The sequence below is a fragment of the Chelonoidis abingdonii genome, chromosome 7 (genome assembly GCF_003597395.2).
Source record: "Chelonoidis abingdonii isolate Lonesome George chromosome 7, CheloAbing_2.0, whole genome shotgun sequence".
Lineage (NCBI taxonomy): Eukaryota > Metazoa > Chordata > Testudines > Testudinidae > Chelonoidis > Chelonoidis abingdonii.
Genome location: NC_133775.1, coordinates 12,033,967 through 12,056,419, shown reverse-complemented (window position 1 = coordinate 12,056,419; position 22,453 = coordinate 12,033,967). Strand labels below are relative to the sequence as shown.

Sequence of the window (22,453 nt, the reverse complement as noted above, 5' to 3'; positions counted from 1 at the left end):
TTTACCTGGCCAGTGCCTCAGAGTTCTGATTGCTGTCCAGAGCGGTCAGTGGTGCACTGTGGGATACCTCCCGGAGGCCAATAACATCGATTTCCGTCCACACTAACACTATTCCGAAGTTGCAATATCGATTTTAGCGCTACTCCTCTCGTCGGGGAGGAGTACAGAAAGCGATTTAAAGAGCCCTTTATATCGATATAAAGGGCGTTGTAGTGTGGACGGGTACAACATTAAATCGATTTAACTCTCTTTAAATCGATTTAAACGCGTAGTGTAGACCAGGCCTAAGATACTTTACAGCACTCTCAGGTATAGCGGTTACCAGCTTAGATAATGTTACACATAGTGCCACCTACTGGTTGAATATTATAATCACAGAATCAAAGAATATCAGGGTTGGAAGGGACTTCAGGAGGTCATCTATTCCAACCCCCTGCTCAAAGCAGGACCAATCCGCAGACAGATTTTTACCTCAGTTCCCTAAATGGCTAGTTTTAGCTTTCCATCACATCTCTCCCTTTAAGTTTTATAGTTGTACCATTTACAAAATTTTACACTATCATGCAAACTTTAAAGTTCAGTACATATCAGTTTGTTAAGGTGTTTCTGAATCATACAGGTTTTCTAATTACATGACTCAAATGCCTAATAACTTTGTGATCTGGCTGTCCATTAGTTGCAATGGCTGGCTGTGGCTGGTTTGGAATTGTATTCTTGTTCTGCATCTGCTATTTGTAAAGTTTACTCTGTTGATTGTTCCTTCTGAGGAACAAACTGAAGATGGGAATGGGCCCTGAATTTTTCCACATCTTGTAAATTTAGCGTGAAAGATTTTGTAGCTATGGACTTGTCCCTCTTTTCCTCAATGGATTTATGATAATTATTTTAGCAGTCATGCTGTGTCTCTTTACTGCTTCTGAGCTAGTTTCTGTTTTTTTAAGTTGCTCCTGCTTTTTGTTTTGCTCCTTCACTAGTTCACTTGGCTTATTATCTGGATAGCTGTGTGTAGGGTTAAAACTGTCTTTAATTGTACCTGCTGTGAGACTTTTGTCTGTAAGCCCAATAATCAGCCTCTTTCTGATATTTTCATGTTTTACAATCCACAAATCTCAGTTTTCTGCCAAGGTATGAAAGGCTTTTACAAAAGATTCAACACATTCCCCTGGTTCTTGATCTCTCTGGCGAGAACATGCCCTTTCATAAACCACATTTCTCTAAAGGCATAAATTATGCATCAAACAGAGCCAGAACTCTTTCAGTCATCCTTGTGACTGTTATCAGTAAAGGCAAAAGATTTAAAGATATACTCTGCCCGCTTCCCCACAGCATAAATTAAAGACAATAAAAAATAACTGGAGATATACCTATCTCCAAGAACTGGAAAGTCATTGAGTCTAGTCCCATCTTCACTAGCAGGACTAAGTACTGATTTTTGCCCCAGATCCCTAAGCGACCCCCTCAAGAATTGAACTCATAGCACTCTCTTCAGTAGGCCCATGCGCAAACCACCGAGCTATCCCTTGTTGTCTGGTAGACCTTAGTAGCAATGTGAAGTCTTGCAAACCATTTTTTCCAATCAGTCCATTCTAAATGCCCATCAAAGCTGAAGTTCTCTTGTGCATCAGAGTGATGTTGATTATACCCATCCTGCAACTTTTGTTGTTGTTTTTTTTTCTGTTTGAAACCTTTGTTGCTGATTTCCAACATTGCATATTTGCAACACTGCTGTAAGCCTGTGACCAGAAAGAGGCAACTAAAAGAAATATCCTAACAGCCTGATGCCAGTACAAGTTTCCAGATCTCAGAGTGGATGACAAGACTGTGTATTGGGCCTGTGTTTTCCCAACAGTGAATTTGCAAGTGAAAATCAACACCAGAGACAGAAACTACATTCTCTATCTTTGCTATTCTTTACTTTACTCTTTTATGTGTGTCTGGTTTTAGCTTCTTAAAAAACAGGATTTTAACTACAGCAACAATATAAAAAGCTACACATCATCTCAACTAACTTCTCCTTCTCCCTCCAAAAAAAACCAACAAACAAAAACACAAACTACTGAGACAGAACACTTTTTTTCTTTGAAGGACCCAGTTTTAAATGAAATTTAAACTCAAACTAATTAATAGATTTAATTATCAGAATATTCACTTGAAGAGTAAGTGCTGTGATTCTGAGGCAGATAGTCTATTCTTTACACATAGCAAAAGCTGAATCCCTGTTTTATGTGTAAAACTCAACTCAAACTTAAGTATAGAACTGCATTTGGCTCCCTCACAATTAAAGGTGCTTGAAAAATGCAGACCTTTTTGTCAAAATTTTAAAATTAAAAATACTCAGTTACTTTGTAACCTGGTCACAAAAGATTAAAGTTGAAAAAAAAAATCAGGCTGACTATAAAAGCATTTTCAAGCTTGCAAAAACCTGATTTTCATAAAACAAGCCTTAACTCCTGCATTTTTAAGCTAGATGGTGATAACATGGTTCATTCTTCAATTCACACTTTGTGTGTGTGGATGTGGGTTTATAAAGTCAGGAAGAGTACTGTATGTTAACCCTAGTTGTGTTTACTCAGAGCTGGATTAAGACAATCTAGAGCACAATACACACCACAAAATGAGGGTCATCCACGCCCATTTGGAATGGGAGATTCTCATTGAGATGCATATGGAAATTTGCACTTCTCAAAGCTATTGGTTCAGGCCGTCTCCAGATTTAGGCAACTATAGTTGCATCAGTTATACCCAGGTCAGAGATCTTTCAAGGGGACCACAGGGCCCCACAGCTGAAACCCAGTGTGCCCTGAATCCTAGCAGCTCCCACAAAGCCAACAGTGGCACGGTGCAGAGCTGAAGCCGGCAGCAGTGCAGGGCAGAAGCATGGAGCCCCTGTGCCCTGAAGTCAGGAGTTGTGTGGGGTCAAGCTGGGAGCACTGGTGCCCCTCCCCCTCTGGAGCTGGGAGCAGCAGCGGACCCCCAGCGCCTCCACTCAGGGTGCCCCCTGGGCTGAAGCCAGGAGTAGGGCAGGGCTGAAGCCCTGAGCCCTGGTGCTCCCCGCAGGCAGAAACCCTGAGCCCATGGGCAGAGTTGTGGGGTACATGGGTGTTGCACTGAAGTTTGGGAGGGCCTTACCCAGAGTGGGGTAGCCCCAGGGGAAACTCCAGGCCCCGCCCTCATTTTCCCCAGTTCCCCTCAGGCCCCACACTCTGGCCAGGTTGTAGGTGGGAAGCCAGAGCCAGGCAGTGCAGCAGCTGTTCCTCTGGCTGGTTGTGTCATCTGGAGTGGGCAGCTGCGGCTTTCCCCCATTTGCTGCTGGTGCCCAGGGTTGCAGCTGTTCCTCAGCTCCCAGCCCCCTTTGACTGTTCATGCAGCCACTAAAAGCTGCCCAGGCAGGGGGACCCAGCTCCAGGATGGCAGAGCCCTCGAGTAGCAGCCACCGCAGAGGGAGCCCTCTCGGCACATAGCTCTTAGCTACCCCCTTCCTTTACCCCAAGCTATCCCCCTACCTGCACCTTGAGCTACCTCCTGCCTACACACAGCCCCTACCTACTCCTCTCCCTGCACTCTGAGTGGTTTTCAAACTTTCTGAACTGAGTACCCCCTTTGAGTTATATTTTTTGGTTGCATCTCCCCTGGGTGGCCTGCTGAGGTGAGTCAGGGAGTGGAGGTGACACTCCCTCCCTGGACCACGTTGTACAGAGCTGCCGGCCTTTGCCCCCCCACTCCAAATAAAAGTCAAACTACACCTATGCCCAAGGCCCCCTGACCCCTTCTGGCATGGTGCCCTGAGTCTCCCCACACCTGGTGGGCCCTAGAGTTTTTATAACATTTTGAGGGGGGCCTCTGAGAGAAAAAGGTTGAGAACCCCTATTTTAGTATACAATTGTAGACCCTATATCTTATTAAATTTACATTATTGTAGTGTGAACAGTCAATTATCTTCACATCCTACAACAAAAGTCTTGTACCCAAATGGATACTGCTTCTGATAGTGACCATTATAGTATCATAGAGTTTAAGGCCAGAAGGGACCATTATATCATCTAGTGTGACCCTCTGTACATCACAAGCCATTAAATTTCATCCAGCTACCAATACAGTAAGCCCAACAACTTTAGTTAGACTAAAGCATTTCAGTCCTAAGGACAGTAAACTTTGTGCCACAAGCAGAAAACAGGAAAGACCAAAGTGCCACCAGTTCCTAAGATTCATAAATTCTAAGGCCAGAAAAGACAATTGTGATAATCTAGTCTGACCTTCTGCATAACACAGGCAATCAGATTTCCCCAAAATAATTCTTAGAGCATACCTTTTAGAAAATATACAATCTTGATGTAAAAACTGTCAGTGAAGGACACTTCACCAAGATGCTTGGTAAATTGTTCTCTAATGGTTAACTACACTCATTGTCAAAAATGTATTATTTCCAGTATAAATTTGTCTAGCTTCCATCTGATCGTGTTACACCTTTCTCTGCTAGATTGAAGAGCCCACTATTAAATATTTGTCCCCCACATAGATATATAGATAGTAATCAAGTTACCCGTAACTTTCTCTTTGTTAACCTAAATAGAGTGAGCTCTTTGAGTCTATCACTGTAAGGTATATTTTCTAATCCTTTAATCATTCTCATGACTTTTTTCTGAACCTTCTCCAATTTATCAATATCCTTTTCGAATTGTGGGCACCAGATCTGGACAGTGTTCTAGCAGCAGTCATGCCAGTGCCAAATACAGAGATTAAAATAACCTCTCTACTCCTATTCAAGATTTCCGTGTTTGTGCATTGCAGGATCACAATAGCTCTTTCGGCCACAGCATCATGTTGGTAGCTCATGTTCTGCTGATTATCCATCATAACCACAAAATGTTTTTTTAGTCACTGTTTTCCAGGATGGAGTACCCCATCCTGAGTATATCCTACATTCTTTGTTCCTAATGTATACATTTACATTTAGCCATAGTAAAACACATACTGTTTACTTGCACCAGTTTACCAATCAGTGAATTGTCCTATTCACTATGCCACTCACACAATTTCTGTGTCTGCAAATTTTATCAGTGATGATTTCATATTTTCTTCCAGGTCGTTGATAAACATGATGACTAGCATAGGGGAAAGAACCTATCCTTGTGGGACACCACCAGAAAACATTCACTTGATGTCAATTAACCATTTGCAATTAAATGTCAAGACCTATCAGTTAGCCAGTTTTAAACTCATTTAATGTGTGCCATGTTCATTTTATATCATTTTAGTTTTTTAATCCAAATGTCATGTGGTACTAAGTCAAAACACTTACAGAAGTCTCAATATATTATTTCAACACTATTACCTTTATCAACCTATTTTCCATATACCTGTATTGATTTAATTAAATTAACCTCCTTTAATACTTTATTAATTGCGTCCCGTATCAGTCACTCCATTATCTTGCACAGGATCAATGTCAAGCTAACAGCCCTATAATTATCAAATCATCCTAATTATTTTTTAAAAAAAAATATATTGCAATAGCAGGGAATTGATTAGGTAAGGTATACTCAGATGATCCCAGCAGGCAAACCACATCACTTGCTTCTGGGGAAAGCAGGACAAAAGAAAGTCCCTGCCAATCTGACCCCATGGGAAAATTCCTTCCCAACTTCAAATAGGGGAGTAAGTCTGACCCTAAGCATGTGAGCAAGACACATAGCCAGGCATCTAGAAAGAGAATCTTTTGTGCCACCTTAGACCACTGGTCCACCCTGAATGATGTCCCAGTTCTAGCTGTAACCAATCTAGCCAACTGTACATCAGGGGAAATAATTCCTGCCTGACCACTGCAGGCAACCAGCTGAAGTTCTGAAGCATGAGATTTAGTTATATAGAGCTGCAAGTGTTATGAGCATTGTGAGCACACAATTATGAAGTGTAGCAACATAGCTTCCATATCATTTCAGAAGAGAATATTTTGATAGAAGTTATAAGCCTCTTTGGCTATTTCTATCCATGTTTTTATCCTTTCTAGATCTTTGTATTTTGTTACACACTTCTCCAAATAAGTAAAAGGGAATATAATAATACTGTTCTGTTTACTCCCATCTTCAAGTCAACACTGATGATGTTTTCTAAATACAGCAGGAAAAAGTTTCCATTATCAAGGTCAGAGATTAACTCAGGAACAGCTGGAAGCAATTGGCTTTTAACTAGCAAAGCTGAGGTTGGGAATCTCAAATAGTGCTAGGAAATGCTGAATAGTAAGGCCATTTGGTGAAGTGTTTTTAATTTTTTCCAGGTTGAGTTGAAGACAGAAAAAGTAAAGATTATCCATACATAACTGAGCGCTAGTTACTGAAACCATGACACCCACATCTTTAAGAACACAAGACTGTTCAGAAAGCTTCAAGCAGGGACATTCTTTCCCAACCAGTGGATTACCATTGGTGCTATTGAAATGCCAGTAGTGATTCTGGTGGATCCAGCTTACCCCTTGCTCCCAGGGCTCACAAATCCATTTACTGGCCACCTCAACCGCACCAAGGACAGACTCAACTACCAGAAAGTGCAGAATGACAGTTGAATGTGCTGCTGGTAGAGTGAAGGGACACTGGTGGAGTTTACTCACTAGAATGGATCTAAATGAGAAAAATACTCCAATGGTTATAGCTCCCTCGTGTGATCTAAATAATATTTGTGAGGCAATGGGGGAAAAGCTGTCACTAGGATAGGAGGAGATAGAGCAGACTTTGAACAGCCATACAACAACCATTACAAGAGTTCAATATGGAGCTATGCAGTTAAAAGAACAGCAGTACTTGTGGCACCTTAGAGACTAACAAATTTATTTCAGCATGAGCTTTCGTGGGGTACAGCTCACTTCTTCGGATGCATAGAAGTGAGCTGTAGCTCACAAAAGCTCATGCTGAAATAAATTTGTTAGTCTCTAAGGTGCCACAAGTACTGCTGTTCTTTTTGCGGACAGAGACTAAGATGGCTGCTACTCTGAAACCTATGCAGTTAATTGAGGCTTTAAAAGAGCATTTTAACAGTCAGCGATAGCAGTGGTCTGTACTGGAATGTTCTGTGGACCTGAAGCTTTGAGTGCTGTCGGGAAATGTGTAGTGCTTTCTGCATATTTACACACATTATGTTTTACCAAAGCTATGAATTATCTGGTGCTTGCTGTACATTTATAACTATGAATGGAGGTGGGGGAGGGTTTCCACAACCTCTGAGTTTTGTGGTGCTCTACATTTATAAGGACTCTATGCTTTGATCACTGCTTTGCATTCTGAAATGTGTTGTGAACTAATAATAATAATTTTTTAAAAAATAAGAAATTTGGCAAAATCAGCACAGAAAAGCAATGTGCAAAAAACAGCAGGCACTGTAATACAAACTTTGAACTGAACTTTTAGAATTGGAAATACAGCAAAAATTTCTGTCCATTTCAGTATACAAATGTCATCCCTTATGCTACACATATACTGACCTATATGGTGTGTGTTAAGCAGTGGTTTTCTTTGCAGTCACACAATGAGGAATCATATGGATTAGGATGTGGCTTGTGATGCCACATGATATGCTTTGGAGTGTCAGGGCTGCTTCTACAGAACTCTCCAAGGACTGTAAAGTGCAGGGAGTCAGATTTTGGGGCCTCTAGGTCAACTAGCATCTGCAGCATTTGAGTTTGCTGCCTGAGAAGCTCCATTATGTCTTGGTGCATCTCCCTTTCCCCTTCCTGCTGGGAATCCTAGCCTTCCCTGTCTCCTTTTTCATTCTCCATAACATCTGTCATGCTGGTCTCCAGGACCTTTCTTCACGATCCAAAGCAGCAATGGCTTGCAAGATCTTGCTGAACTAATCCTCTTCTTTCTCCTCTTCAGGATCAGTTGTTCTGCAGGTGTGCAAGGGGCACCCCTCAAAGCCACAATGGCAACTGCTGATAAAAACAGACAGATGTCTCATTAGATTTATAGTCACAACAGAGAGAGTATAAGTTTCAAACTCCCTTCCCTTATTCCCATAAAAACTTTTAATAAGACTTGCTTATTGACATTTCAGCTTTGAAGTGCCTCTGCACCACTCTTCAACCCCAGCCATGGTGAGTATGGGCCCACTCAGGGCAGGGGAGGAATTCTGGTTGCATGAAACAATCAAATTTTGATCCCTATTCCATTCTACGAATATAGAGCAATGGCACTGAATATCAGCACTATTTTCTATAGGCAGTGGTGGTTTTAGCTGATATCTCACCCTGGAGGGTAGCAAAGCAAAGCCAGACAGCACAGCTGCTACTGGCATCCTGAAGCCACCCAGGCCAACATGCCACTAGCCTGCTTAGTGCAATGCTGCCAGCTGAACTCACCATGGTGAGGTGTGGAAGAAGAAACAAGCCAGTCATCCCTAGAAGCCTTCAGGAGAGGACTGCAGAGTAACACCAGGAAAGTTTCTTTGAGATCTCTCAGGAGGATACAAGGGACATTCTTCTGTACATAAACAAACTGCTCTGCATGGCCCTCTCCATGTCCAATTCAGTGGGGGAACGAAACGCAGATACCACCTCTATTTGTTGTACCTCTATCTCTTCCTGTATGAGTAAAACAACTAAAAGTTTATACTGACGTCTTGTTAACTTGACGATGGGCCAGGAGACATCTTTACATTTAAACACTGTAAGGAAAAATGCATGCACACGATTACCCGAGGTCCCTTCCTCTTCATTGGGCTCATCCATATTTGGCTGCCAGGGCTGACTAGACCATGGTGGAGTCTCAGACAAGTCTTGTTCTGTTGTATGGTTGTACTCCCTCTCCCACCCATCTCCCCTCTCCTCCTCTTCCCTGTTCATGGCAGGGGTCCACATCTCAGGCTCTTGCAAGGTATCCACAGTGGTTTGCAGAGTGCTGGTGGGGCCTCTGTCAAATATGGTACACAAGTAGTTTTAAAAGCGGATCAGCAGCTCATCACTAGATTGATTATTGGCCTCCCTTGTCTCGTAGCATGCCAGCTGCACTTCCTTCACTTTCCTTCAGCGCTATTTCTGATTCCTGTTGCGTTCCTTTGCCTGCATTCCCCATGAAATTTGCTCATAGATGTCCACATTTCTACCAGTGGTCCATAGATTTGCTTGCACGGCCTCTTCTCCCTATAGTCCCATGAGACTCAATATCTCTTGTATACTCCAGTCAAGGGCATGTCTGGTGTGTTGAGCCAGTCTGGTCGGCTGGCTAGTTACACATAACAACAAGGGAGAGTTCCTAGACATGTTCACTAAGGTAGACAATCAGGAACAGGCATTTCAAAAATACATAGGTGACTTCTAAGGAGGTGGGGCTTTCAGTCACTGTGACCCCTGGGAAGTGGAATTTACAGCTGTTACAAGAGCGGTGACTGTTGCAGCAAACAGGGCATTATGGGACAGCTCCTGGAGCACTGTTAGGGTCAATACACATCATGCAGCATCAGCATGCACACTCAGTAGATCACCCATTTCTCCACTGTTCAGGCAGCTGGCTTTACTGCATTGCAATAATTAGGTGCTTATGTCTGCCAGAGACAAATCTGAGTGTAGACACATGCACAAACAGGTTGACAAAAGGCAACACACACCAACCTAAAGTTGTAGTGTAGATCAGGGCCTATTTGCCATAAGTTAGCTTTGGTTATATAGTGTAAAGACACAAGAATTTGGTGATTTTTTTTGTGTCCACAGTAAAGTGCAGTACTCTGCAGCTGCCAAGCAAGGGCCTTCAAAAAATATTTTATGTCAATTATTGTGGGGGGAGTGATAGCTCAGTGGTTTGAGCATTGGCCTGCTAAACCCAGGGGGTCGTGAGTTCGATTCTTGAGGGGACCACTTAGGGATCTGGGGCAAAAATCAGGACTTTGTCCTGCTAGTGAAGGCAGGAGACTGGACTCAATGACCTTTCACAGCTCCTTCCAGTTCTAGGAGATAGGTATATCTCTAATTATTATCCAGGCTCAAAATTTCAATTTAGAACTTGACCAATACACCTCAGTAACCCTCACTGAAGGAGACAAGCATTTCTCTACAGGCTGTACAAGTATCATCCAACAGAGTTAAAATGTTTAACAGTGTATGTGGTTGCAGCTCCATGAAACAAAGCACTGAAAAAGAGGGTCCGGGGGTGGGTGGTGGTTGAAGAGATTACATTCCTTATTTTGACCCCTGCCAGATAACACTGCTCTGCTCTGCCAACTCCCAATAAAAAGTTACACTAATCGAGGGCAGGACCTTCCCTGTCACAGAGAAATAAAGCACAATCACTGTAACCATGGCACGTTTGGCAAGTATTCATTCAACCCATGAGTCCACGTTTGCCGCTGATAATGAAGTAACTGGAAAGATATTGGGCGGGGGAACCCAGTTTGTTTTCGTTTCTTCTTCCAGGGTTACTGTAAGGGCAGGGAAGCACCTAAGCCCTCTGCACTATCCCCCTGATGCTGCTGGAGAGGCGGGGGAATATCCCTTTCACCTTCTTCCCCACACGGCCCCCTCCCCTGCGGTCCCGTTTAGTGCCGCCCCCCCTCACCTGTACTGCTTGGGGTCACTGGGGGACTTGACAATGGCGGGGTCCCCCAGGCCGGGGTTAGCCCTGCGACCCCGTCCTTGCGCCTCAGACTCCTCCTGGGGCAGCCGGGCTGCAGCACCTGGGCCGCCCGCTCCGACTCGCTGCCCCGCGGCCAGCTCCGGGCAGCTGCAGCTAGACCAGGGCTTACTCCTGCCGGACATAGCGTTGGCTCAGGCGTCGTTACCGACTCGAAACGGCTGGCTGCGCCCAGCGCTGCGGAGGGGCCGTCCCGCTGCCCCCCCAGCCCGACCCGCGAGGCCCCGACAGCCCCAGCGCAGCCAGTAACAGCAGCTCACCCCCACCTCGACGGTTGGGCTAATAGTTATGACCAGCCCGGCTAACTCCCCAACCAATCAACACACAACTGCATGATGACGTTATTACCGCCCCTGTGACGGTTAAATCAAACCAGTTTTAACAGCGTGAGAGAGGGGAGAGCAAACCATGGTGATCGTGGGGGGGAGGCACGCACGGCGCCTCACGGCAGCCCACGAAGCTTAAATAGCAGCGAAGAAGGAGCCAGAATAGAGCCGAAGATTAAGGTCTCAGCCTCCCCCGCCCATATTTCAGGGTTCGGACTGGTTCACTGACACACACTCCCCCCTTCACATCCTGCGCTGGACTCTTCCACATACGGTGATCGAGGAGGCGGGCGTTCCCCAAATGTTCCCTCCCACTGGCTCAATGAGCTGTCGTTGACTGTCCGCGGAACGAGTGAGCGTGCGTGGAAGAGGCCAAGTCCCTGGATGCTGGGAGAGGTGGGGTTCAGGGAATGGGGCAGGGAGGTGTCAATTCAGTGAAACTTAACTGACCAGAGTTCCAGAGATAGAGGCCTCAGGCGGGCCTGCGTGTGATGTGGGTACCACTTGCCCACAGGTTAGGGGGCTCACTCCCTTAGTACAGAGATCTGTACCCAACGGGGAGTTAGCCAGTGTTGGGCTGTGTAATGCTCACTAGGAGACAGGATGTCTACCCAGTCTGCAGCAGCAGTATAATTCCACAGGCTATAACCATTGTGGCTTTGTAGAGGAAGATTCAAGATGCAGCTTAAACTGGGGAGTTTGGTAAAGTGCAAGCAATTTTCGTAGCCAGAAGACTAGCATGCAACCTCTGAGTTTTGCCTTTATATATCTGAAATGAAAGCACTTTGCAGAACTCCTTCCTGAGCAGAAGTAATCCTTCCTTGCACTTGGAAAAGCATCACTTTCAAGAATAGAATGGGTGCTTGTCAGCAGGCAACTTTTTTCGTTACAGAGTGCTGTAAAGAAATAGGAATTTAGTGGCCCTGATATTCCAGGGTGCCTGATTTTAACAAATGCCTGCATATGATAGGCTCTCAAGAGCCTAGTATCTGAGATAGCTAAGGAAAGTTCAGATAGAAACATTCTCCCATTACAACCAACAGCCAGTGCTATTTTACAGCCTAATGCTAGCCAGTGGCATTTCATTATCCAATTAACTACAGCCTCATTGAAGGGAATGCTTTGGTAAAGTGGTGTCCAAGTGCAAAAGTCTTTATATGCAAGAAAGCATTCAAACATACAACAAGGCTGCTGGCTCTGGTCATGGATTTATCAATTTCTGTAACTGGGCTCAAATGAAAGAAGTGGCTTTTATTTTTGTTTGCACTCTAATGGGACATTTGTCAAACACTTGATCTTCATTAGGAATACCCTGTACCAACTCCTAGATAACGTACAGTATTATAGGGAGCAATTCTTCAGGGAGGAGCTAGTTCCTCTAGGAATAGATGTTTTACTCCTAACACATGTGGCTATAATCTTGAGACACCTGTGCAGTTTTTACTCAGGAAAAATTCCCCCTCAGCTCTGGATTTAGCCCCACAACTCTGGTTTGTTGCACAATAAAAACACTAATCCAGGAACCGATACCTGCAACAAACCCCATTGCCAACTCTGTCTGCATATCTATTCAAGGGACACCATCATAGGACCTAACCCAGGGGTAGGCAACCCTATGGTATGTGTGTCAAAGGCGGCACACAAGCTGATTTTCAGTGGCACTCACACTGCCAGGGTCTTGGCCACCAGTCCTGGGGGCTCTGCATTTTAATTTAATTTTAAATGAAGCTTCTTAAACATTTTAAAAACCTTGTTTGCTTTACATACAACAATAATTTAGTTATACATTATAGACTTATAGAACGAGACCTTCTAAAAACATTCAAATCTATTACTGATATGTGAAACCTTAAATCAGAGTGAATAAATGAAGACTTGGCACACCACTTCTGAAAGGTTGCCGACTCCTGGTTTTGGCATTGGGATGCCTGTGCCTTTAAGAACCCAGCCTTGCAAAGCCCATGCTGAGACGTACAATCCTGTGAGGGGGAAATAAAAAAGTCCCTCTGTCCAGCTATTTTTGCAAACACAACGCAGTGGCTTATCGTCTATCGGGTGTACTGTTACCACCACACCACCACGCACCCCCCCCCCCGCCTCTCCCTGAACCAGGGTTTTGCCCCATGTCATACTCTGGTAGCGCCACTTTCTGGGCTTAACCCCGGCTTCTAAGCCCGCCCTAGCCCTGATTTTGCCCTGCAGCCGATCTCCTGGCTCCTGTTTCTTGACCCCCTCCGGCCAGTACCTTTCCGCCCCCTGCTCTGCCCCCTTTGAACCCCGCTAAGAAGCACGAGCAAAACCTGAGTCCAACCAACAGCAGTGTGAGGGCAGCGGCTTCAGTAGCTGCTACTGAGCATGCTCAACTAGCCGCAAAGTTTCTGGCATTGCGTAGTTACCCTGCGCCCGCCCGGAAGCTGTCCCTCCGCTCTCGCCCCCGCGCCGCGCCGTTGTTGGGCAGTCTGGTCTCCCGGGCCGGAGGCGCGGTGCACGCTGGTCTCTTGGCGGCCATGGGGAGCGATTTCTACCTGCGCTATTATGTGGGGCACAAGGGGAAATTCGGCCACGAGTTCCTGGAGTTCGAGTTCCGGCCGGACGGTGAGGGCCGGAGTCTGAGCTGGGGAGGGGGGCGAAGCTCATCGGCTTCATGGCGAAGGGGGTGGGGGTGAGGGTGACACATGGCTGCAGGGCTCCGGCGCGCAGGGGCTACACTGGGGGATGGGCAGGAGACGGGCGAGATGTGCGCGAAAAGCAGGGTCTGCCCGGGCAGTGGCCGCCAAGCCCCGAGTTGTGGCTGCCGCACGGGCGCCAGCTTAAAGCTCAGACAGCGTTAAACGTTAATTAAAACGCCGTCTCAGGTACGAAGCTGCCCCAAGCCTCCCTGGCAATTGTTGTGCTTTCACTGCTACCATCTCTTATTTGTAGAGGTTTTTCTCTTCTGCTGCTACACAAATGGGGGAAACTGACTATCCGGGGAAACTGACTATCCAGGGGAAACTGAGCAGGGCTATACAGGATATGCTGTCAGATACAGGCTATAAACAGGCTGAGGCCCACTGGACTGGGATATAGGAGATCTGGATTCAATTCCTGGTGCTGCCACAGAATCCTCCTGTGTGACCTTGAGCAAGTCACTTAATTTTCCTGTGCCTTCAGTCCTTGTCAGTAAAATAGAGAGAATACTGTCTTTTCTCCATCCTTTGACTGTTTGGGGTCTTTTAATCTGTAAGTACTGATTGTAGCTCTGGTGGAGCCTTCCCAAAATCAGGGGGCCAGGGGTCCTGCCCCTTCTTCCTGAGACCCCGCCCCTGGCCAAGTGGAAACGAGTGGGCTAGGAGCCATGGCCCCTCCATCTGCCTGGGGTTGGGGGGCCGAGAACAGCCCCCAACCTGTACCCCTGTCTTGCGGTCCCCCTGCACAGGGCAGGTGGAGGGTTCACAGCTCCCCACAGCTGCCTGTGCAGCTTTATCCCTAATCCAGCTCCACCTGGGGGATGGGGCCTCGGAGCCACAGCCCGGCCATGGTAATAGCTGCGTGGCCAGGCACCTGTGAGGAGCCATGGGCCCTCCACCTGCCCTAGACCGGGGGCGGGGGGGGACGAGGGGCAGGGACACAGGCTAGGGGCAGCTCTTACCCATTCCACCCCATCCTGGGCAGTTGGAGGGTTTGCAGTGTCCCTGCTGCCTGGGATCCCCAGCCAGGCTCCAGCTACTGGCTTGACTGCGGGGGCAGGGCTGGGGCCCTTTGGGGAAGAGAAGGGTTACCCATGGCGAAAAATGGATGGGCCAGGCCTGTCTACTTATAAAAAGCGGGAAGGCCCTGGCCCCCCTGTATTCCAGCACTCATGACTGATTGTTACTGTATATGTACTATGTCCAGGAGGTTCTAAACTACACCTGGTACGTTTGGGTACCAGTCGTGATGGAGTACTATTGTAATACAAAATAAAAATAAGAGAAAATCTAAAAATTCAAAAGTGATATTTATCTTCACTTGGTGGTATCCATTAAAATAGTTAAAATCTGATTTCTGTGACTAAATATTGTCAAAGTGTTGATCACAATTATATTAATCTACTACAAAAAATGTTACTAGTTAATTCAGAAGTTATAATTTAAATGTTGCTAGTGCACTTAATTGACGTATTTCCCAGTTTAACTGTAGTGCAAGCCCTCTAACCAGGTGCATAGTTTTGAAATAATGGAAAATACAAATGAAGTCCATTGCAGCTATTTAAACATTTACAACTCCTGCCTTCCAATGCTTTATACATCAGTAATAGTCTGCTAAAATAATGATTTAGGAACAGATTTAGTTTCTTAATAAATATTTAATACACAGATGTATTTGATTTCTCTTACTGGGCTCTGCTACCACCGGAGGTTCTAAATTGCACACAGTTTGAATCAGCTGTGGGAGCTCCACCTAGCAAGGTAAGGGCAGCATTGAAGTATAGATGGGGTTCTTATGGAAGCCTACCAGCATAGGCTGCCTGGAGATATCCTGACTCTGCATCTTCCTGGGTAACTTGGCTACATCCCTTCCCTGGCGAGGACTGCCCACTTTATTAGTTACAGCTCTTCCTCTCAGCAGAGAAGAAGCTGTGGGAGTCTTGTGCAGCTGCAATACTCTTATAGATGAGTATTCAGCTAATAGCTATCTTGTGAATGGGTCCACCTGGATGAACCGTAGAATAAACTGAGTCCCTTTGTTGAAAAACTTCAGGGAAAAAAATGGCCTACACTGAGGTAGTCAGTAGGCAGACTGCGGACCAAATCTGGACTGCTAGACGCTTTTGAATGCACCCAGAAATCTTTTTATTTACTTACTATCATTATTTTTTCTGGAGTCTGGACCTTGACTATTGACCAAGAAATCTGACAAAAAATAATTGGTTACCCCTGGCCTACATCTATATAGCAGCTTTCATATCCAGTATCCAAAATGATTTTCAGATGATTCAGAATCAAAATACAGCACCCTCTAAGATGGGGGAACGGCAGCCAGACCAGCAACTTGTCCCCACAACATGGAGGATAGAATAGAAATTTTAGACAAGGGCATTGGAGGAAACCTTTATGTAACAATTTAATTCATTTATTTTTATAGCTGTTTAATTAGGAAGTATTAGCAATCTTACAAAATCACTACCATACAAGTATCCAAAATACAACATTTACCATTATATAATAGAACCTCAGTTTGTAGAGATATTGTCCAATTTAAGCACTGGAAAGATAAAAGGCTGAGTCAACCTACTTAACACACACCAACAGTGGCTCTCTTCCTTTTTTATGTGGCTTCCCATACAAACATACATGTGTTTCATTATTTTATTACATTTTACAATCATTACATATGGACCATCGCAGTACTTTGTCTATTGTAGTTGAATCTAATACTCATCTTTATTTTAACAGGAAAACTGAGATATGCCAACAACAGCAATTACAAAAATGATGTAATGATCAGAAAAGAGGTATAGTATTTGTGTATTTTAGTAAACATATCTTTGAATGTTCTGCAAATAAAGCTAAACCAAATAAATGGTTTTAATGAATTTATATAATTGGCTTTTAACACTTAATCAAAGTGAATATTCCTTTTAAACTGCTTTTTAGCTATAGTTACTCGCTATGGCTCCATCACCATAATATCCAATCACCTCACAAACAGGAATTGATTTAATTAATTCATCCTCTTACCATTTCTATGACAGATTATCGCCACTTTACATATGAAGAACTGATGCAGAAAAATTAAGGGCCTCATCCAAAGCCCATTGCAGTCATAGGGAAGTTTCCAATTGACTTTGGCCATTCAGTCCAGTCACACAGGTTGTGCCAAAGCCATGCATTGAATCCTTGTTACCTGAATCCTGGTCCAGTGCTTTAATCATCCTTTGTTGTGTTTCCTTTTCTGATGCCACCTTTCTCCCTTTGTTCTAATTTACTTTAGGAATTAGCTTTATCTGGCATAAATTGTATTGCAATATTTTTTGAGTGTAAAAAAGTTTTCACATATAACCTTTTAAAAAAAAAATTAGTCTTCATTATTGTTTCTTGCTTAGGTATACACCCTAGTCAACAGGGGATGTGGAGCAGAGAACATGCCATAGAGTCACTACTCCTTTACATGCACTTTTCTTTTCTTCCCTGAGACGTGATCTTCCTAATTTGAGTCTGTTCCAGAAAGGGTGACTGGGCCTTTTACTTCTTCATGATTAGAAGAGTTGACCAGGACGAACTAAATGCTTGGTGTCAGCTATTTATCTGTGTGCATTCAACACTTTTAGAGTGGTAACATCCATAACATCGGAACAAACTCTGTTTTGTTAATGCTTTCTGTAACCTATAAGAAGGCTAATAAAAGAGCATTTCATTCATGCTCGGTCCATCCTAGATACAGTAAGGAAGATTAACTTGTCTAAATAGATTAGACATGACAGCTTTTCTACAACCCATTTTTGGAGTAGAATAATAGCCTGCTTCTGCAAACCCCTACATGCCTGAATACTCCTTATTATGCATTTATGTCCACTGATTTCAAGCCCCAGCAAGGGCTACTCAACTGAATAAGGTTTTTTAGAACTGAGACTTCTGGTCATATATATTTGTAATTTGAAGAACTGTCTTGACAGTTTCTCTAACTTCTTCTAGGAGCTGATAGTTCATCATCTTATAAGTTGTATGCATATGATTATATAGAATCCTCATAAGAGCTCTCTGAATTTTGAAAGCATGTGCTCTTGTTCAGAGATTCAGGGGCCTGAAGTACTTTAAAAATGTCTTCAACATGTCAACTTTCAAACATTAAGTAGTTTTCTGTGCTTACGCATCAGCTCTTCGGTATATATTAAGATAAGTTTAAATGTTGCTTGTAGGCCTATGTACACAAGAGTGTGATGGAGGAACTGAAGAGAATAATTGATGACAGTGAAATCACAAAAGAAGACGATGCCTTATGGCCTCCACCTGACAGAGTTGGTCGGCAGGTTAGTAGCTTTTCCACTTGCATTAATGACATTGTATTAATTTGGATTTGGTTGCTTGTCATAAGCATAACTAGGTATTTAACATTTCTTCTGTAAACTGAAAAGATCCACTAGAGTCTTCTTTTTAACAGGTTGGTAAATATGTGAAATTTAAAACTTTGAGTAGTAGAGCAGTTTACTCTGAAAGAGTGAGTGCCTGGGTGTTTGTCGCGTATAATGAGATTTGCTGTTTTTAAGCAGTGAAATAAAATGGTTTTACATTTAAACTGTTCCTATGAGTGAACCAGCATAATTTTCAAGCTGTTCTGCTATTTGAATGGGTTTTTTATTTATTTTCTAGGAGCTTGAAATTGTAATTGGTGATGAACACATCTCTTTCACCACATCAAAAATTGGATCACTTATTGATGTAAATCAATCCAAGTATGTAGTCTGAGAATAATTCCTGTTTTGCCAAAATGGTGTCATTTAATAAGGAATGTCTATTGTAACTACAACCAATTTATAAATCTACACTGGGAGCACTCATTAATACCTGATGATCATTATAATTCAAAAACTTCTGTTGTCTTATACTGCCTCTTTTGGAGGATCTTCTGTTAATTATTACACTGCAGAATTTCATTCTTTTGTAGAGTAGCAAAATGACCTGCAAAGTATTTTGCACACTACCTCAGTGAATTATAAAATATTGTCTGTGCATAAAACCCCCAAAATGTATTAAGTCTGAAAAAATAAATTATAAAGTCTTACAGTGAAATCCTTGCCCTGAACTCCCATTTACTTCAACACAAACAGTAGTTCACCCCTAAGCTAAACTAAAAAGATTCTGTAACACATTTCTAAAAGTCTTAGTGACGATATTAAACTAATGTATGGAACAAAAAGGCTGTACGTTTTAAAAGTAAATAGTGAATGTGGGCCAGACTTACAGTGTACGACTTCAGTCCATTCATAGAACTATCAATTTACCACAGTAAAAAGCTGTACCAGACTGAACCATGATGTTTTAAGCCAGTCACTGATGAAAAAGAACAATCTTGGCACTGTGGCTTTTTTTTATGGATTTAGTTTTAGAAACTTCTCTTAAAGACTTGAAAACTAATGTTTGTTTTTTGTCCTTTAGGGATCCAGAAGGGTTGCGAGTGTTTTACTATCTGGTGCAGGACCTTAAGTGTCTAGTCTTCAGTCTCATTGGATTACATTTCAAGATTAAGCCAATTTAAATTGTATAATTTTGAATTTGTATTGTAATGTCGCAAGGGGTGGGACACTTTCATTCCTTATCTCTTCTTGGATAGAACTTTTATGTATGTTTAGAATTTTTTTTACAAACTGTAAGTGGATGTCTTTAATAAAAATGGTGAAACCTGTATTTTTTTAATTTAAAAGTTGTCCATGTAATCGAGGTCTCAATCTCTGAACACCATTTACTTTCATTACAGTAGCCAAGATGAGTGGCTTTGAGTGTCTGTAGATCAGTTAAAATATTGTTTTTTCTAAAACTAGATATTGAACTGTTCTATCCATATAGCACTCTGGGGCAGAACAAATGAAGTTCTATAGATCCCTGGAATTAAAACTCTTGTCAGACCTCTCAAGATAAGTTTTTAAATGGATGCTTTGAACATCAGTTAATGATCAGATAAGAACCGAAGCCCTGGTTCTGTGCTGGCTTTGTTTTACCTGTCTCAGTGATTGACATGCTATTGAAACTGACACTGACCTCTGAATGGAAGCTTTAAAAGATTATTTGCTTTTTACATGAAGGATTGATAATCGATTTCTTAAATATGATCAATCTCCTTTTCTGTATTATTCAAATTCTTATCATTATCTTAAGAATATTTATAAAATATTCGTATATACTCCATAAATCTGCAGAATTCATTTGCTAAGGATATAATTGTGAATATGTGACACAGTAGCCGAGTTTGAGGTAACTTTGCCCATGCAAACAAAGTATATTTTAGGCAAATTATAATATGACCATACATGTGGGGAATATAAATGTTTGTCTAGTTACATCAAGTATTTTAGGTTGAAAACGTGACCATGTTTACATCTGTTTCTCAGGTGGTAAATCAGCTGCATGTATTTAAAAGCTATCCTTTTTAAAAATGTATTTGAAATCTATGTAAACATTAAGATGGCCTTCTGTGTAAAGAAGGGTGTTTAAAAGAACCATCCTATTTTTGTTTTAGACATAATGCTTTGAATCTTTATATACACTAAAATAAGTTTTGCATATTTATCTAAGACGAGTAGAGAATTTAATGTTTCTCCAAAAATCTGTTTTTAACTAACTCATCTTTTTCAAAATATCTATTTAAAGAAATATTAAATACGGCATCGAACATACACTTTTAATACTTACTTACAGCTCCACAATCTGAAAGGGTATGTTGATATCTTCACTTCAGTCTCCCTAGACACACAATAGCAGATTTAAAGGTAGCCATCCTGCAGCAAAAAACTTCAGGACCAGACTTCAAAGAGAAACTGCTGAGCTTCAGTTCATCTGAAAATTTGACACCATCAGCTCTGGACTAAACAAAGACTGTGAATGGCTAGCCAACTACAAAAGCAGTTTCTCCTTCCTTGGTTTTCACACCTCAACTGCTAGAAGAGGGCCCCATCCTCCCTGATTGAATTAACCTCGTTATCTCTAGCCTGCTTCTTGCTTGCATATATATACCTGCCCCAAGAAATTTCTACTACATGCATCTGACGAAGTGGGTATTCACCCACAAAAGCTTATGCTCCAATATGTCTGTTAGTCTATAAGGTGCCACAGGACTCTTTGCTGCTTTTACAGATCCACGGCTACCCCTCTGATACTTAAAAACATATTCAATTTATTTTTACTATAATCCATTCCTTTTTTGCTATACTCACAAAACAAACACTTTTCCCCTACCATTGCAAATCTGAATGTTACTGACTAACAGTTAAATTTTAATATTGACATTTGTCAAATGTAGCAAGCTTTTCACTCAAATGATTAATTACATCTTCAGTTAAGCTGCTGTATAATTTCCATTAAACTGAAAATATAGTTCCACTGTAGATTATGTGCTGTATGTGACTCCTCTTTTCTTTTCAGAACACCAATGGCAAAGTTGTTCCTAAATATACCAAGGGAACGGAATACAAATAATAGAAACTAAATACACTATAACAACCCACTTTGCTATTACTGACAGTATTTTCCTTTATTTCCCAGTACCTTTTTCCCCCTCATAGAATAAAGCTTAACATGTAAGTGCAGCAGAGCACTGCCATGAAAATAGAGCTGCTTTCCTTCCCCCCTATTTCTTGTAGGAGGTGGAGCTAGAATCCTACTTCAGATTCTGCTAGGAAACAAATCCCTAGATCCATCAATGGTTCTGCTTTAATTGATCAAAGGGCGTAATTAGGACTGGTATAACTTTGAAACTTTTAAAAAAAAAAAAGAAGAAAAACATTCTAATGCTTTCTGCAAGACCCCAAAAGAGCCCTCAAATCTTTAGGAATGTCTTTATGGTTAAGTGTGTTCTGTTTACAGACATATCCTTTCTCGAACATCATCCTACCAAAAAAGAGGAGCCAATCTTGAAACCTACTTCTGTGCATTCTTTAAATACTCCAGAAATTACAGTGTTTAGTATTGACTCCAGAATTCAAACCAAAATCAGAACAGTGTTTTTCTCAAATGACTTACAATATCTCTTTAGAAGCAAAGGGATTTGGAAATGTGGCTATGGAAGTAATTATTCAGTTCCCCTGATCCCCCAAATCCATGAGCCCGTACAATATTAGCAGGCCAGAGAGGAGAGACTAATAATAACTAGAAAGATGGTGAGAGGCCCAACTGATTGTCATTGGGTGGAGGAATCTCTCCACACCTGTAATTCTCCTATGTACACCTTTTTAGTTACACTATAGCCAGGCACTAGAATTAGCCCTAATTTTGAAACTAACTTTACAAAGCAATTTGGGAAGTCATTTGCATGAATACTAGTACATAAAAAGGTACATTGAGTTCATAATTTTCAGGTTCCAATGGGTTCTAGTGATCACCCTTTGGGAGAAAAAGCAATGATCCATCTGCCCTGCCCTCGTTACGCTCATATTTGCACCCCATATACCCCTGCAACCACTTCACAAGAACGGCAGTACTGGGTCAGACCAAAGGTCCATCTAGCCCAGTATCTGTCTACCGACAGTGGCCAATGCCAGGCACCCCAGAGGGAATGAACCTAACAGGCAATGATCAAGTGATCTCTCTCCTGCCATCCATCTCCATCCTGTGACAAACAGAGGCTAGGGACACCATTCCGTACCCATCCTGGCTAATAGCCATTTACGGACTTCACCATCATGAATTTATCCAGTTCCCTTTTTAACACCGTTATAGTCCTAGCCTTCACAACCTCCTCAGGCAAGGAGTTCCACAAGTTGACTGTGCGCTGTCAAGAACTTCCTTTTATTTGTTTTAAATCTGCTGCCTTCAGGTTCCCTCCTTTCTCCCCAACGTTTCTTTG

The 22,453-nt window shown here is 42.6% G+C and overlaps 2 protein-coding genes and 1 long non-coding RNA gene across 3 annotated transcripts in view; 1 reads left to right on the top strand and 2 right to left on the bottom strand.

Annotated features, from left to right (window-relative positions):
• Positions 1-10,772, bottom strand: part of LOC116825217 (nardilysin-like) — a 104,039-nt gene extending 93,267 nt beyond the window's left edge. Inside the window, exon 1 of the mRNA XM_075067619.1 lies at positions 10,536-10,772. Within this exon, the coding sequence (XP_074923720.1) occupies positions 10,536-10,735 (200 nt within the window). The 5' untranslated portion in view covers positions 10,736-10,772. The remainder of the gene's footprint in view (positions 1-10,535) is intronic.
• On the bottom strand, positions 5,206-9,806 carry LOC142047081 (uncharacterized). Its single transcript, XR_012656227.1, has 2 exons — positions 8,348-9,806; positions 5,206-7,921 (listed from the first exon to the last, which is right to left on the bottom strand). It is a non-coding gene; the product is annotated as an uncharacterized LOC142047081 (long non-coding RNA).
• A 2,571-nt stretch (positions 10,773-13,343) lies between the features above and the next one.
• MAGOH (mago homolog, exon junction complex subunit) lies at positions 13,344-19,300 on the top strand. The gene is made up of 5 exons (XM_032768442.2): positions 13,344-13,531; positions 16,354-16,412; positions 17,817-17,927; positions 18,268-18,350; positions 19,054-19,300. The coding sequence occupies exons 1-5, from the start codon at positions 13,444-13,446 to the stop codon at positions 19,151-19,153; spliced, it is 441 nt and encodes a 146-aa protein (XP_032624333.1). The 5' UTR covers positions 13,344-13,443; the 3' UTR covers positions 19,154-19,300.
• Positions 19,301-22,453: the final 3,153 nt, after the last annotated feature.